Genomic DNA, 17,779 nt, shown 5'->3' on the forward strand with positions numbered 1-17,779 from the left:
TGTCACCACCCAGAGCCGGCCCCTCTGCTTGCACAGCCAGAACCTTCATCTCTTGGATACGGGTTCAGCCCTGAAGACCCAGCTCAGCCCAGCCCCGAGCAGCACAGGTCTCCTGCCCTTGCTCACTTATGCTCATGGTCCCCTCTCCCCCTCTCCTCCCCACATGTCTGAGGGGCTCAGCTCACATCCTTTGCCACTGGCCATATTCCCAGCTTTTGGTGCATCCCTGTTCCCTTGGCTCTCAGCACCTGAGAATTTTAAATGTGTTGTGACCAACTTGAGAGTTTTCCAGAGAGGCTGTGTGAGACAGTTAATACTCGAGTAGTAATCCTTTCGTAACCTGAATATAACTGCAGACTTCCACATCGAGAATGATAAAACGGTGTGGATTTAAAAGTATTTGGGGAGCTGTAAAATGTCTAGGATTAAAATTTCAATACCATTTGTGCCCAATAAATGTGAACTCCTTAGTAACTTAAAACTGTGCTATTATGAGTCAGGTCTGAAAATTATGAGCCCTGGTTGAAGAAATAGGAATAACATGTGAAGGAATCTGCCCCCATCCCGTACCTTGAGGGATATTCTGTGGTCACAACAGAGAAAAGGAGCGTGACCTCATAGGACAGCAAGCCCAGAGAAATGACTGTATTTGTTAAGAAAGTGATACACTCTCCAGAAGAGAAAAATGTTATACTTTCCATTAGGATTGTTTATGGAAATTGGGCTAAATTGAACCCGTGTCGGTATATTAACTGCTTGGACAGACAGGACCCCAGGAAACAAGATCATATAATCGTTTATTGAATGACTTAATTTTTTTTTCATACACCAGTCTAGTCAGTCTGTACTGGCAAATTAATTTTGTCTATAGCATCACTCGCTGCATCATATAAAATTAGCCTCTGTGAATGCGGAGAGGGGGGTGGCATTGTGCTTGACTCATTCCCTGGTGCTTAAAGAAATGGATTTAGTCTTAATGCAACTAAAGCCTTGAGACTTTTCCTAGAGAGATGATCTTAAGCAAAGTGTTAATTCATCGTTTAGAAAGTCACGCTTGCACAGTTGTGTGGCTTGTTGAAGACAGAATTATATACTTTGACTAGTATAATCACCCAGCACATCCATAAGTCTTGAAAGAAAAATGTTAGCTTCTGTTTTCTTCAAGTTACAAAATTTTATGGTTAGATTGACAGAGATGTCCTCCCTCTTGACACATGTTGTGATTTAATAGATTATGGTGTTTCCCTAGCTTTACTCAGCTTCCAGATATTTCCACTGAGTCATTTGCATCAGAAGCTTCTGATGCCAAACTCTTCCTGAGGAGAATGAAGAACGGGGCTGTTTTCTTTTTGATGCAGGGGTGAACTTGGGAAGCAACTCAGCCCCTTCCGTGGGACAGGCCCAAACAAGGGACCAGGGAGGAGCCTATGAAGTCGTCAGTGCCTTGTTTTTGAATGGAGACCTCTGGAACCCAACGAAGAGCCTCGACTCAAAGGTCGGTTTTTTATTTGCTTTTTTCTTTACATCAATGGCTGAAGTTTTAAAATCACATTTACTACAATCATGCTCTGTCATTCAAGTTTTGTCTTTATTTTAATTGCTCACTTCATCTTCATAAAGTGAAATTTTTATTCTTGTGAACATGAAATACAAACCAATTTTGATGTGTCAGTTCCGATGAGTGGTGTCATTTGCATGTGTTGAAGGTTATTTTTCACGCACACGCCTGGAATTATGTATCCAGATACGCACTTTTGTGTTTTGCTTTTTTTTCTTGAGTCTAGGGTATTTTTCTGTATTCGTGTCTAGTTCATCAACATTTTGGTTTTATTGATCGATTATTGGTAGAAATATTTTAATGCAACTTTCAAAAATTCAGTTTGTAATGAGTTTTAATGCAGTTTTACATGTCATTTACTTGGCCATGTGTTTGATTTGAGCCTTCTGTGATGTAAAAGAATAATATAAAATAATTCAAATATTCATGATTAAATTAAATATTTCAGTGAGTCTTATCTGCCAAATCTACATGACTTCCTTAAATTTCAGAATTTGTGGAAAGAGTTGGAAAGTGATAAAATCTATGGAAATATGAGCTCTTTGGAGAGATCAGACAGATGGCTTTGTCCTTGTGTTATGTGGAACTATTTTTTAGGTTATTTTTTATAATAGAAAACAGATTTTTTTTTTTTAAGAGTGAGATTGTGAAAATTCTCTGTAGCTTTCTGGAAGGGCTGTAGTGGACCACCTTTAAATGAGTAATAATAATATGGGTTACATCATTAATTGATTTTCTAGAGAGCTTTCAGTTGAAAGTGAGCATTCAGAAAAGTCAGAGGTTTGGTTAAAGGATCTAAATGCCAAATCTGCACTTACAAAATATTTCTGTTTCATGGAGACTGTTGCAAATTGAATACACAAAGCACAAGTCAATCAGTGTGGTGCTCATGTTTCCTGGAAGAAAAACTTAAGACATTAAAGACCATTTCATTGTGCCATTAATCAGCAAAATTAGACATGATTTGATAGATGCAGAGACAGAGAAGTAAACGATTTCATAAAAAAGTACATCTTTAAAATATCTATGGGCACTAATTAATAATACAAAAATAGGGAACCACCCAAAGTTTCTTGGGCAATGGAAGCTGTCACGGGGGCTTTCCCTGGTGGTAGGGTTGCCAGATTTAACAGATAAAAGTACAGATGCCCCATTACACTTAGACTTCAGATAAACAGTACATTTTTTGAAAATATATATACAAGTAAGTCCCAGTGCAATATTTGGGGATGTGCTTACACTAAAAAATTCTTCGTCGTTTATCTGAAATCCAAATTTCACTGGTGTCCTATATTTGATGTGGCGACCTTACCTGGAGGAGTTGGGCGGTGTGGGTTGCTGTGCGCCACTGGAATGGGTCAGTTCAGGGTGGCACTGGTTTCTGACCCCCAGCTTCGTAATTCCTGCCAGCTAGCCATCTTGCAGACAGCATGAGGTGGCCGGGGGAGGAAGCTGCACGTCTGCTGCCGGCCACACTAAAGCCTGATGACTGTGGGCCACCAGTACCACCTTTGTAGAAAACTAGGAGGAACCGCTATTGTGTGATCACTGTCCCAACTCCCCTGGGATTCTACCTGCAAGATTAGAACCTTGTGGGTAGGAGGCACATACCTATTGCATTAAAGTACCTCCAGGTTACTGAGATTATTTAAAGGAATTGGGAGCTAGATGATTTGGGGAATGGCATTTTGTTGTAATGCCATGGGGCTCATCTCAACATACAGCTCATAGGACCAGCATTATGGCACTATAATTAGAATATCTCCCCACAAGTGATGGTTAACCACTAAGACCCTGCACGGAAAGGGATACATGTACGTAAGTGACTGTCAGCGTGCATTTACGTTTGCTGTAATTCTCCACCGGGTAGATGTGTGTACCTGTTGTGGGAATAGGGATTCTGGCTAATGGTATGTATGTCTTTCTTGTTAGCAAACATAACAGTAAACGTTTTAATTTAAACTGTGTTAACAGAGTGTATCTTCGAGTACATAAAACACACATTAAGGAATACTTTTGTGGCACAACTATGCCTCCTGTACCTTAGAATGTAGACACTTTAGATTTGCATTCTAGCTTTCCTGCTCCCCTGTTGGATTTCTTGCTCCCCTGTTGCTTTCTATTCAGCCCTGTTTTTTTACCTGAGCACCTATTTTGTGCCAGGTGCTAGGCATACAGTTAATGAAGAAGGCACAGGAGCTTTCTGCCCCCATGCAACTTACATTCTAATGAAGAAAATGTAAATAAAACAAATTCAGATTGGGATAAGTGTTAAGAAAGAAACAACGTATTATTGAAGGGACCAACAGGGGAGATCTTCTTTTATAGGTTGCCAGGGAGGACCTTTTTATGAAAACTATTAAACTTTTTCAGTAAACTTGGAAGAGCCAGACATGAAAAGAGCAAACGTGTGAGTAGCTGGTGTGTCTGCAGTGCACTGGGAAACGAGACAGTCTTGTGATGACATGGGAGCAGGAGGGGCCAAACACAGGGCCGGATTGAGTGGGTCATATGTGACCTCACTGTAGAAATAGTAGCCTGTAGGAAACAGACATTTGTCCTGAGATGATCCACTGTAACCCTCTTTCTCTGCTAAGTAAACATTCTGATTTTGTGACCAAACCATAACATTAATTCTTGTGGTTCTCCCCAGATGTAACACATGCAGTGTTCATGATAATAGAAGCATTCCTTATAATAGATACAGAAACACCTAACTCTTAAACAGCGTTTCTGTCAGGACGGACATCAGAAGTCCAGTAAACTGGACCTGGAAGTGTGAACAGACGGTTTCTAGTTGGGAATGCCACAGGACCTGGGGACTTGGGAAGGTAGAGAAGGGGACATGTAATTCCAGGGCAGGTCCCCTCTGGTTTCCTCCAGACAGTCTGCCAGAGTTGTTGCCCTAAAATGAAGCTCTAACTCACCCCAGTCCTGCTCGGAGGTGGACCTCACGTCCACAGCACATAGGAAAACTAGGCTTGGCATGAGAAGCACATCACCGTGTGGTCCTGACTCACTCGCCACTAACGCTGCCTCCAGGACCCAGTGTTCTGATCTGCACCCCACGGGGTGGTCAGGAGATGTCTCCTTGTGGAGGTCACATTGAGCAGTGACCTGAAGGAAGGACTGGTGAGCTAGCCATGCAGAGATCTGGCGAAGAGCATCCACACAGAGGGAACAGCAAGCATAAGGCTGGAACAGAGGGAGAGAAGGGGGGAGTGCACAGAGGTTGGCAGGGCCCAGATGAGGGTGGGCTGGAAGGGGAAGACACTGCAGGGCTTTGCGTCTGGCAGTGGCAGTGAGTTTTAACAGAGTGCTGACAACTGTGCAGAGACTCCAGCATGGGGCCCCAAGTGCAGACAAGGAGAGCAGTGGGGAAGCTGGTGCAGCATCCAGGAAAGCAAGGGAGACAGCTCCCACCCTGCATGTGGGCCGTGGTGAGAAGTGATCAGATTGAAGGGAAAGTCCATTGGACTTGCCAGAGGATTAAAGACATTTTGCACCTGCTAAGTAGGTGAGTGGTGGTGCCATCATAAATACCCTCAAAGAGAAAGGATCCCTTTATTAATTTGGTTTTCATTGCATCATCATTGACTTACTATGCACAGTGGTTCTTAGCCTGGCTGTGTATTAAGGTCACCTGGAAACTTTTATAAATAACAATGTCTGGCATCCAGTCTTTGAGAGTTTGATTTCATTGGATTTGTGGAAGGCCCAGGCATCTTCCTTTTTATAAAATGCCCTCAGGAACACGCAGGGTTTAGAACCTGGTACTCGTGGAAACCAGAGAGCTGGTGAACTTGACTCTTCTGATTCTCTCTCTCATTGAAATATGTGATAGGATATTATTACATTCTTTACAAATTTAGAATTAAGCCATCATTGCCACTGACAATTTCGCTGATAGAGTAGAAGAGGGGAAGAATGTGACTTTGGGTGTGTGGTTTGTTTGCTGACTGTCGTTTTGACGTGTAACAAAGAAGATCGGCTGACCTGCTTTTCCTCACTCTTAGGGTCATTGTAGGATGAGATGAAACGGTGTAAAACTATGGTGGAAACTAAAAACTACTACACCCGTGTAAAGTGATAGTGAAAGTTTAAAGTGTCTCTAGGGGCCAATCTCCAATTTCATGTCTTGAAAAAAATCAGCCGTGGACCCAGGGAAGACATGTCAAGATGTGATTAATCGTGAGATGACCTCATTCGAGCTCAGCCTTGGAATGCTCCAGGAAATTTCCAATTTCTAGCTTTCTTGCATGAGAATGAAATTATGGAACTAGTACATGAAATGGAAAATAAAAAGGCAAATGGATTAGAGCATGAAACCAAAGCTTCCTTTAGCCTCTTGCAGGTCTCAAATATCAAATAGCAACTAACTAAAAAGGCAGAGGTAGATTCTCCCTACATTTCCATTTGCTCTGCTTCGCAGCTGAGAACACTGAGACTGCTTTTTCCTCAAAGAACTGCCCTCGCACCCCTTCACAATCCGCCTTCTCACAGGGGCGGGGACATCCGCCAGCTCAGCTCCTCATTCCCTCTGCTCCTCTCGGTAGCAGCTTCCACTCCCAACCCTTCAGCACAGCTGCTCTTGCCAAGGTCATAGGTGGCCTTCTAATGTGCCGAAGCCAGTGCATGCCTTTCATTCTGTATCTTACTCATCTTGACACTGATTCACTCTCCTTTGAAATGCTCACTTCCTTTGGCTCCCAAGGAGACCCCGTTCCCTCTTGTTTCTCCTCAGATGTTTCTAATTCTTGCTTTTTATTCCTGTTTTTAGCTTTGTCTTTTAACTGTTGGTTTCCCCTGAGTTTCTTCCTAGACCCGCTTCTGATTAAGGGTTCCCCTTGGCCATGTCATTCACTCGTGGGACCTCACCGTCCACCTGTAGCAGGGAAGACGGGCTCACATGAGTCACGAAGGCTAGAATAGCCACCTCATTTGCACGCATCCTGTGTGTGAAGTGCTGTGTCAGGCACATTTCATTTGATGAGCTCACCATTTGTCCTCTATCACACATTGGCTTAAAACCTGCATTGCTCAGCCTGCCTCGAGCCCGGAGGTTGGTCACTGACTTCCAGTGAATGTCTGGCACCTCCAGCAGAAAGTTCCCACTTCCTTTAAATGCACTGTGCCCCAAAGTGGACACAGCACCCCCACCATGTTCTCTATTGAGTAGCCCCGAGAAGAAAATGTTGTCACCCCAGCTCTCCCCTGCAATCATGAGGTTGGAGACACCCTTCAGAAGCCTCTCATGATACCTACCTGCCTCCAAAGCCAGGCTCCTTTGCATGATGCCCAAGGTGCTGTGCAGGCTGGGCCATCCTAATGCCAGGGGCTCAGTTCCCACCGCTCAGCCTGCGAGCTGGTCAGCGGCAGTCCGTTGCCTAAATACGCCATGCTCTTCTCCGCGGTGCTTGGCATAGGCTGTGTCCCTGAGTCCTGCTCACTCCCGAAGCCCCTTCTCTTAAGAAGCCCATTCTGACTTCCCGGCCACATTGGTCGTCTCCGTACCTTTGTCCTCAGAAGTCATGTGTGTCTCTGTGATGCGCAGCCATGCCCAGCACACCCTTTACTCACACAGGTAGAGCCTGTGCACATGGCAGAAACAGTCGCTGCAGACACATGGCTTAGATCGTACGTCCATCCTCTGACCTCCCCAAAGTGTGTCCTCGGTCCCTCTTCCTCACACAGGGCAAGCTTCTTACTCCCTGACAGTGACTCAGCTCCTTCTGTTGGACATCAGTACAGAGCAAAGGCCCGTAAATAAGCCAACTCAGCTATGCTCATTCTAAGAAGTGACATTCTGGAGAGAAGACATGGCCATGTTGAATTTGTGGGAAAGCACAAAAACTGGAAGGTATTTCGTAGATTCACTGAGACCCGGCCTTGGTCCTCCTCCTGCCTCTGTGCCAGCTTTAGACGCTAACTCCACGGCTTGGGGCTCAGCTCTTTGGCACAAATCATCCTTGCTGTCTTTGCTAGTTTATAATTTCTCCACTTCTCCCACCAGCCACACCCTCCCTGGGGGACAGTGGCCTCCGTTTATACCCTCATCCCTTAGTGCAGTCTTGGCACCTACTAGAGCAAGGTGAAATGTTTGTTGACTGGCCTTAAACCTCCCTCTGTGCCCAGGGCCCTGGTCGCTCACGGCGTGGCAATGCCCAGATGGCCATGGCTGCTACAGAAGGCAGAGCAGACAGAAGTCAAGGTTTGCAGTTTATTCAAACACCAGAACGGGCCTTGGGAGCCTCTTCATTTCTGTGGAGACTTTGCAAACCACTCTCTGAATATGCGGGCATTTTAGAGGTTGCTGACCACCTGTTTGCAAGTGTAGGTACTCTTAACTTATTTGGAAGTCTTTCATAGCTCGATGGAATGCTGCATTTTTCACTTCTGTGGCTGCGAATGTCTTACCTGGAATAACTCCCCGCGTATGCCTCTCTGCTGCAGGTGGGGTCCTGTCCCTCTGCCTTCCTTTCCCTTAACTCATTCTGGGCCTTCACTTCCTCCGTGGCAGGGCTTTTCAACCTCGGCTCTCTTGTCATTGGGGCTGCTCTCTGTCGTGTGTGCAGGGGCAGGGGCTGTCCTGCGCACAGTAGGATGTTTAGCAGCGTCTCTGGCCTCTACCCACTAGATGCCAGTAGCACACTCCCCTCCAGTCATGTCAACTCAAAATGTCCCCTGAGGGAGGGGGTGCAGAATTGCCCCTGGTTAAGAACCAGTGCACTAGTGGTACGGCTGGGAAGGGTCAGGAGACTGACACTCACTAAGAACCTCCTCTTGACTTGGATGGAGCTAGACCGAAGGCCGGCAGATGTTTTCTCTGACTCACTGGACAGAAAGCATCTTCAGCTGTGTGGGTCCTACACGCTGTCACAGCTACTCAGCCCTGCAGTTGTCATGGAGAAGCAGCCACAGATGATACCTAGACAGATGGGCGTGGCCATGTTCCCATAAAACTGATTTATGGACGTTAAAATGTGAATTTCATATAGTTTCCGTATTCTTTTTTTTATTTTTAGAAAATCATTTAAAAATGTAAACCATCCTTAGCTCGTAGGCAGGATGCTGGATTTGGTCTGCTGGCTGTGGTTTGTGACCCCTGAGCTGGAGTACTGTAGGCAGCGTCTCACCGGGGCCCCCAGCAGTCCTGCAAGGTGGGCGTTGTGTGCGCGTTTGCAGGTGACACTGCAGAAGCTGACAGGGTGGGAAAGGGAAGTGACGAGACTAGTAACTGAGCCCAGGTCCGTGGACTTCTAGCCCAGTGTTCTTCCCACAGCACTCTGCTGCCGCACGGAAAACCGTCAGCTTTCTTTCCCTTGTGCATCTTGTCGAGACTGGTTCATAAATCAGAAGCGAGGGGACAGCTCAGAGGGTTGGCCTGGGGAGCACTTGCTGTCACTGCCCTCACTGTCAGGCTTGCCCTCTGAGGGGGCTCCCTGCCGGGCCCTTCCTGCTCACTCTCCTTTTTGTCTGGCACACAAAGAGGAGAAAGCAAACCAAGGTACTGCGCTTGGTTCCACTGTGTCCCCCACCTTGAGAGCGCACCCCTCCATCTACGAGTGGCCCTGGGACCACATTTCCGTCACCCTCACTGCTAACTTGTTTATTTCTTATGACCTCTTGGCAAAGCATTAGCATCATTTAAAAAAAGATTGTCTTTATTGAATCAGGTCTTCCTATAGTTTCTGCAATTCCTCCCCCCACAAAAAAAACCCAAAAACAAACCACTAGCATCACCATGGAGTGGGTCTTTTTAAAACATTGTATTTTAAAATAAATTTGGATAATGCTAGGGGATATAGTTGTTTAGATTGCTTTTTGTTTGTTTTTAAGAAGGGCGCAGCTCACAGTGGCCCATGTGGAGATCGAACCAGCAACCTTGGTGTTATTAGCACCACGCTCTAACCAACAGAGCTAATGGTCGCCCTACATTGTTGAAACAGAGGTTATGATTGTTTTTTTCTTTATAATCCTTAGGTAAGACTCTCCATGTTTGACTGATGCGTAGAGCATAAGGTTGCTAGATATTAGGAGAAAAGGGGTTTGACGATTTCTGTTTTCAGTTTTCATTCAGTCATCCAAGGACATGTGAGAGTCTGCTGTGTCCCCGGGCTGAGGTCAAGTTCCTGTGACCGCAGGAATGGGTGAGACCGTCCTGCCCTTGAGCAGCTCACGGTGGACTGAACTAATGATTGTGATACATATGAATGAGAACTTAGTTTTAAAATCACATATCTCTAATTAAATGATTTAAAGTTTTTAGATTTACTGACAACTGCAAAGGTTGTGCTGAGAGTTCCCACATGCCCCACCCCCAGCTTTCCCGTTACTCACCTTTACACGTGTAAGGTACATTTGTAACAATGAATGATACGTGTCTTTTTATGTTTTAACCTGGACTCTCTTAAGAAGACGAAAAGTTTCTGAGCATTGAAGAGTTTTACTAGAACATAATTTCTGGAAAGGACTAGGATTTTTAAATCATAGTTTAAGCCTAAAGAGCATCTCTTCCCAAGAGAGACTTAATGTGTGTCAATGTCACATTTAATAATCTCCTGTCACATGAAGGCCGAGGAAGCCATCACCTATGAATTTAGTCTAGAATTTCTCTGAACTTACAACGTAACCAAGAAAACAGTTCCTTCGTAGGTGCTCAATAAATACTCATGATGGGGAAGACGTTTTGTTCAACCAAAATTTAAAGTTCAGGTGTTTTACAATGTTCTCCTATGCTTTCCTTAAAATTATAAGAAATCTTTTAAAATCTACTCCGAGAATACCTGCAACCAAGTACGTGAAATCATGTTAAAAATAACAGCTGACCACAGTGCTTCATGCGACTAGGATGTGACCCTGTGTAGAGAGCTTGTGAGAGATTTTCCTTTATTATTGGTTTAACGCGCTCCTGACTGTCCCCGTGTCTTGCATGCATCCTTATAAGCATCAGGTATGTGTTTTGGGTGGTTTACACCAGTACTTTACAATCATTTTTCATTATTGCCTGCCTAAACAGAAAAATTGAATTAATTAAAATTAATTCTCTTTAGGGAGAAATTAAATACCAAGGAATCAGATTTTGTTGGGTAGCACTGAAGTTTGGAGGTTTCCAAACCATTATATCATCTAAGAAGTTTTGCCCCATCCCCAAGTATCAAGTTTTGCCCCTTGGGGGCAAATATCCACCCCACTGAGAATGCATGTGGGCACCACACGCAAATGGGTAAAGGAAGCACATGCCTTCCAGAACTGCGTGTGTTTACAGAAACCTGCCTGTTGGAGATTTGGGGCAGGGAAGAATAAAACTGGATTTATCCCTCTCCCAAAGACTGCTCTTGTTAGATTTTTAGAAATAAGTCTTTTATATGATGTACAGAAAAATTGCAAAGGTGGTATAGAGAATTCCTACATGCCTCACACCCGGTTTCCCCTGTCATTAACATCTTACATTATTTTATTTGTCACAGTGAACTAAGATTGATGCATTATTATTTACTAAAGTCCATACCTTATTTGCATTTTCTTAGTGTTTACCTAATGTCCTCTTTCTGTTCTAAGACCCCTTCCAGGACACTATGTTACATTTGGTCATCATGTGTCCTCAAGTTCCCCTTGGTTGTGACAGTCACTTAGACTTTCTGTTTCTGATGATATTGACAGTTTTGAGTACTGGTCAGGGGTTTTGTGGACTGTCCCTCAATTGGGATTTGTCTGATGTTTTTCTCAGTGTTGCCTGGGCTTACCTGTTTGGGGGAGAAGACCATGGCGGTCAAGTATCAGTCTTGTTGCTCTATATCAAGGGCGCATACTATCTAAAGGACTTATCACATTGAGGTTGACCTTGATCCACTGGCTGAGGTCGTGGTTGTCTGGTTTCCCCTTTTCCATGCTGAATTCTTTGGGAGGAAGTCACTGAGCACACCCCGTGTTTAAAGGAGCTGTACTCCACATCCTAATAGGTCAAGTCGCTATATAAATTATTCGGAATCCTTCTGCAGGTGAGGTTTGTCTGCTCTCCATATTTACTTAAGTGTTCAATCATTTTTTTCCTATCAGCACAGATTCATGGATGTTTATTTGTATTCTGGGTTGTCATCCAGTCAACTACATTGTTTATGATATTGTTCAAATTGTTCCTGCTTTGGCCATTGGGGTTCTTTCAGTGGGTGCCTGTGTCCCTTTAATATATACCCATTAGTGTGTGTGTGTGTGTGTGTGTGTGTGTGTGTGTGTTTGTGTTTTAGCACTTCCTTACTTTCCATCACTACAAGATGTACCAGGTTTATCTCATATATTTCCTGCCCCAGTCTTAAAATCCGCCATTTCTCCAAGAAGCCCCACTACCTTGAAGAAGGGTGTTAGAAACCAAGATCTGGGCTCTGGGTGTGCTCACTGCTACAGCAGTGCTTTTGCTTCTTGGTCTTCTTAGCTGACAGAGTAAGGAAATGCATGTGTGCACTCTTGCTAGACTTTAAAGGAACAAATCTTAAATGCTGGGTCATAACCAACGCACCATATACCTTTTTATAGGATATATTTCTTTTTAAACATTGTGTAGGAAAAATCATAGCAGGAATTGGTTTTATGTGGCTATACGTATAAAGGTCAAAAAAGAGGAATGGCTATTTTCAGTAAACTAAACCAGTTCTTGAAATCAAACCCAATCATTATGTTCTCTTCCCTAACATGTTATTTCTAAAAATTAATTCCCAGTTCTATAGCGTTTGACCTAACTCTGCCTTCTCATTTTCCCTAAGTTAATCCATGCCTCAAGGCTGCCTTTCTCCTAATTACTTAAAATTAATTTGACCTTTTTTTCTAAAAGTAGAACACGAAAAGATTTTATTCCGCTGCCATACCATTTTCAGATGCAAGTTTTACTCAGTGAAGGTACTAAGGGTCTTCTTTTTGCTCAAACCTACTAATTTTCCCAGTATGTAATTTAAAGACTTGGTCATAAACCCAAAACAGAGTTGTGAGACCAGGATTATTGATTGTGTCTCCTTTAGGGTTCCCCGTTCCCATGGGAGCCATTAGCCTGGCTCAGTTCCCTGGCCTTAAATGGCACATCTTACCCAGCAGGCATCTCACAAGGGACCTCTCAAGGTTTGTGGAGGGATCAGCCCAAATGCAGAAACATTATGTGTACATTGTCCCCCATCACTGAGGGATTAGCAGGGCCATATTTGTATATGTAGGTGACATACGTTACATGTTTCCCAACTTTGGTCACCCATGACCCATTGGCAGTAGCTTGGCCTAATTGTAGAAGCAGCCACACTTAATGGTTTGACATGCTTGATGTACTTACTGATTTTTTTCTCAAACGCATAAAAGGAATATAAATGATTAAAATGAAGTGTGCTATATACCTCTTTAAATGCATCTGTCTGTCATTGGGAAACATAGTCTACCATTTGAAAAGTAGTGTTTTAGAACTTTCACAGTGTCTTGATTTTTCTTTCATCCAGTAGATGTTTATTGAGTATCTCATCAGGGGTGCCATGTTCAGCCATGCAAATTGAGCCCTGCAGAAATGGGCGTGGGGGGGTCCATTCATTCCTGAGAGTCAGGCGGCTTAGCTGTAGAGGGTGGTGGCCTTGCCTGGCAACAGGGCACCATTCCGTGGAATTCCATCTCAGAGTTTGGACGTATAGCTGTTAAGGGGGGAGGGAGTTTACTGATTAAAGATTATCCTGCTTTTCTATTGAGTTTTTTCTGTATATTCATCTACTCAACAAATAGTTATTGAAAATCCATTGTGTCCCAGGCCCTGTGCTTGGTGCTAGAGAGATTTTGGCCTTTTAAAAAATGCACAAGAACTGGCAATTGTATTTCAGGACGACTTTGAAGTTTGCTCAGACAGAACTCGAGGAGATGTCAACTCCTGCAGAATGAATATAAGGAAGAGTTAAGAGCCCACCAGGGGTAGAGAATTCTGTCATAGGTCTTTTGAAATCTAGACCCTTCTTTTATAGTTCAAAACAAGACCACTGGGGCATATAATCTTTGGCCGTGCCTATTCAGCTAATAGGAATGTGTTTGCATTGCCAAAAGTCATTGCTGGTTTCAGAGCCTTCAGTGGAATACGTGGGAATGCATCCCATCCCAGGGGCTATCGGTCGGCCTGTGCTGGCCGCCTGGGTGTATCTTTGCCCATCTGGGGCACTGAGAGCAGACATTTGATGTCTCGCAGTTTTCATGTCTGGGCTGTTTTGGAAGAGTTAAGACTTCCGGTTCTGCAGACCACCCCTCCCCCCAGCCCCTTGCCTCATGGCTATAAGTAAGGGGAGGAGGGAGCTTTTTAAGGTTCATCTCCAGAACAGTCTCAGTGGAGTCCCAGAGCTGGGTTTTTCCAGCCTGCTGATTCATTGGCAGGTATTGAGGCTCGTCTGGTTCAGTCTGGAAGCCTTTCTGGGAATGCAGCTGCCCGGGAAACGCCTGTAATGGGCATAACACAAACTGCTCGTTTTCTGAGTTCTGAGGACGAAAGTTAGAGGCTGATTTCCATACCACATCCTTCAGGTGCCTAGACAGGTTTAGCAGGAGCTGTCAGTTGGGAAGGACAGAAGCAACGCTCCTCAAATACAAAACACTAAGTGCATTTTTGTTGGTTCTAAAAGACAGGAACATGGAGACGTGCTTTTTGCTCCAGCAGGCGTTATGGGGAAGAGCTGGCCAGCGACGTTGGCAGGTGGGGAGACGAGTTGGAGAAGTTTTAAAGATCTTTTCCTATAAATGTCCAGAAGCTGTGGAAATGTATGTCTTTCATTAAGTAAACACCCTCGAACACAACACATACGTTTTTCGGTGAAACCTTACCAGTTACAACTGCCCATCTTTTCAGATTCCAAGAATTTCAGTGCAGAGTTGGCTCACTTCACTCACTGACCTCTGAGGCAGCTCCTTTCAAGAAATTCCTACGGCCACGACAGCAAATTAATTTAACTGCTTTATTTGAAGCATCCAGCCTTAGAATTTCCTTGCTTAGATTTCTGGATCAAATGGGAAGAAACATTAATTAAGTGACAAGTCCTAGCTTCTGTACAAACCAAGGCAGCCTGTGGAAATTCTCCGTGCCTCCGTCTCCTTATGGAAAAGGGTCACAGTCGAGACCTGGCACCATGCTTGGCATTTCTGGGGCTCAGCATTTCCGGGGCTCAGCATTTCCAGGGCTCTTGAGTATAGAAACTATGAGTCATATTTTTCTCCCTTTATTTTCACAACTGGCTCTTAAGCACCTGTCACAGGTAAGATGCCACCAGGATTGGGGCTTGGGGTGAGGAGTTTTCAGGTTAAGTAGGGCCTTGACTATCAGGCTAAGAAGTGAGCATTCCATCCCAAAGGTACTGGAAAGCACCTGGAAGTATTTGGTAGTGAAGTGATATTCAGCGCAGTAGTTTCAGAAGAGGTCAGAAATAGAGTGTTTTAGGCAGGAAAGCGATGGCAAGCCAGTAGATAGGTTATGCTAGAGACAGAAAGTGGGGTGCAGGCCCATAAGAAGACCAGAGCAGGGCACTGGTTGAGAGGCTCATGTTCTGTGCAGACCCTGTGCAAACTCAGAGCCTCACCTCAGTGAAGACAAAACCAGGATGGAAGTGTGAGCCTTGGGACTGCTTCCTCTGCTGGTAAAGGACAAAAGACCAGTGGCCTCCCCATCACGGGTCTTTGGGCCCTTCCCAAGGCCTCGTGCTTCTGGCTGAAACATTTCCACCTGATCAACACACCCTGAGCCAAAATGGTGTTATTAGTGTTCCTGTGTCCATCTGGGTAGAGGAAGTAGAGTTTGGCCTTTCAAAACAAAGTACTACATGCATACAAAGTAGTACATCCATACTACGTCCATATCATTCCCCAAATCACTTCACTCTTACTATGAAAAATCATAGCCCTGCAGTGGGATTGGGGTGGGGGCCAGGGGGAGCCCACCGCCCCCAAGAGACAGCACCCTAGCAGACGCTCCTTGGCTCAGGGGCTGTCTTCAGCCTGCAGAGTGTCAGGTCAAGTGGTGGTGTGGGCCCGTCCTCATTGACCCTCCCCAGCACTGAGGCCATCAGAGCTGACGATTTACAGGGTGTCCTCGCCAAGAGGAGCAGGGTGTCAGGGGTCAGACCCTGCACTGACACTCCCTTGCTCTGTGACCTTTGGCAAGTTACATTACCTCTTTGAGCCTCTGCTTCTCCATTAAAAACAGAAATCCCAATATGTACCTGTTTCAGAGGATTCTTGCTAAGATTGATAAGATGGTGTTTAAGTGTCTCGTCCATGCCAGGTTCATTGTGACGATGATGATGGTGATGATTTATACTCCCCAAGCCCTGAAATCTTTTTGGAAAGTCTGGTTTTTCTTGGCACATCTTAGTAGCATCTTACTGGAGCCTCCAGTCTCTGGCCTCTCCTTACTGTTGTGAAAAGTCTTTCCTCAACACAAATCTGAGCGTATCTCAGAACTGCTTACAGTCCACCAGGGACTCCCCGTTTCTTTCAGAGGGAGACCCAAACCCTCCATGTGGGGCTGATACACCTGCCCTGGGCCCCCGTCCGTCTGATGCTCATTCCTGCATCTGTGCTCTGCACAGTTTCTCCACACTCTTTCCTTTCCTGCCCCTCATTTAGCATAAATCCCATCATGGCTTCAGTTTTTGGGACTCGTCACAGAAGTTACCTTTTTGGTTGGTGTTACAGGCCAAATATTGGTGTGCCCCCCAAAATTTACACTGTGAAGCCCTAAACCCCCCCGCAGTGCGGTGGCATTTGGAGACGGGGCCTTTGGGAGGTGATTAGGTTTAGAGGAGGTGGTGGGGGTGGGGTCCCCATGATGGGATTAGTGCCCTTATAAGAAGAGACCAGAGCTTTTCCTCCACCATGGGAAGGCACAGTGCTAAAGTGGCCATCTGCAAGCTAGGACAAGGGACCTCACCATGACCCCACCCATGCTGGCACCTTATCTTGGACTTCTAGCTTCCAGAACTGTGAGAAGTAAATGTCTGTTGTTTAAGCGACCCAATGTGTGGTATTATGTTATAGCAGCCCAAGCAAACTGAGACAGGTGGTTTTTCCTAAACTCCTCATGTTCATGCCCATCGTCAATGTGTGGTAGCTGCCACGTACCCCGTCAGTACCTCCCTTATGGATCATGTTACCCAAATACTTAGTCGGTACCATCATCATGGGTCAGGTTATCTGAGTACCCAGTCAGTGCCTCCAGCATGGTGCATGTTATCCATACCTAACGGGTGGATTCTTACTGGTTTTCCAGGGAAACTGTGGAATATTTAAAGGCAGATACTATGTATTGCTCATCTCAACATCCTCAAGGCCCATCACAGTGCTGGGCACATAGTAGGTCCCCAAAGACATTTGAGTTAATAGTTATGTGTACTTTGAGAGTCCCCTGTTTTTCAGTTATTTCATTTCATTTACTTTTATCTTGATTTTTGTTTTGGTCTGGTGCTTTTCTATTTAGGTTTGATGAATGCCACACACAAAAAACGAAATCATTTTCACAAATAATTTACCAATCAAGCATTTCCCTTAGGCGCTTGCATTTTTAAATTATTGAAAATGTTATCATAAACAATGAGCTCTTAGGCAAATCTCTTTCCCTAAAAAGATCCATGTTGTATCTTTTCGATTGATTCTGGTGTGTCCCAATTTGCGTGTGGATGGTGCTCCCAAAGTTTGCCTAAAACAGGAAGCCGGACTCTGTAACATGAGGCCCCACTGAGATGATGCTGAACCACAGGCAGACTGGCCTGAAACCCTAACCTCACTTGTGCTCTGCTCCCTCTGCAGTAACGCTCTCTTCCGCCATATCCTGCCCCCAACTGCCCTCGGCTGGTTTCTGCGTTGTCTCACCTGGACCCTCTGGTCTCCTCTCCAGTAGTCAAACTGGCTTCTTTCCCCACATTCTTGGGACTCTGTCCACACCCCTCTCTCCTGTCTTGACGCCTCCCCACCCTCAGCTCCTCTGGCAGCCCAGAGGCTGTGCCATGCACGCCAATCCCTTTATTCAGAGCTCCGAGGACAAGGTGTGTGGGCTTACCTTCCACACCGAGCCTCTCACGTCATTTCTGACTTGGCGTCTCCTCCGAGCTTCTAGCCAGAAGAGCCCCAGGAATCCTCCTGTGAACACCTGCTCCTGCCTTCCTGCCATGAGTTCCTCCATCACACATCAGCTCACCTGGTGGGTGGGTGAGCCTCTTCTCATCTCTGCCT

The 17,779-nt window shown here is 45.1% G+C and overlaps 1 protein-coding gene across 1 annotated transcript in view; it reads left to right on the forward strand.

Annotated features, from left to right (window-relative positions):
* ADAM12 (ADAM metallopeptidase domain 12) overlaps positions 1-17,779 on the forward strand; it is a 317,444-nt gene that overhangs the window by 34,760 nt on the left and 264,905 nt on the right. The window contains exon 2 of the mRNA XM_074338816.2: positions 1,359-1,495. Within this exon, the coding sequence (XP_074194917.2) occupies positions 1,359-1,495 (137 nt within the window). The remainder of the gene's footprint in view (positions 1-1,358; positions 1,496-17,779) is intronic.

The sequence above is a fragment of the Rhinolophus sinicus genome, chromosome 15, assembly GCF_057876585.1.
Source record: "Rhinolophus sinicus isolate RSI-liver-muscle chromosome 15, RSI-T2T, whole genome shotgun sequence".
Lineage (NCBI taxonomy): Eukaryota > Metazoa > Chordata > Mammalia > Chiroptera > Rhinolophidae > Rhinolophus > Rhinolophus sinicus.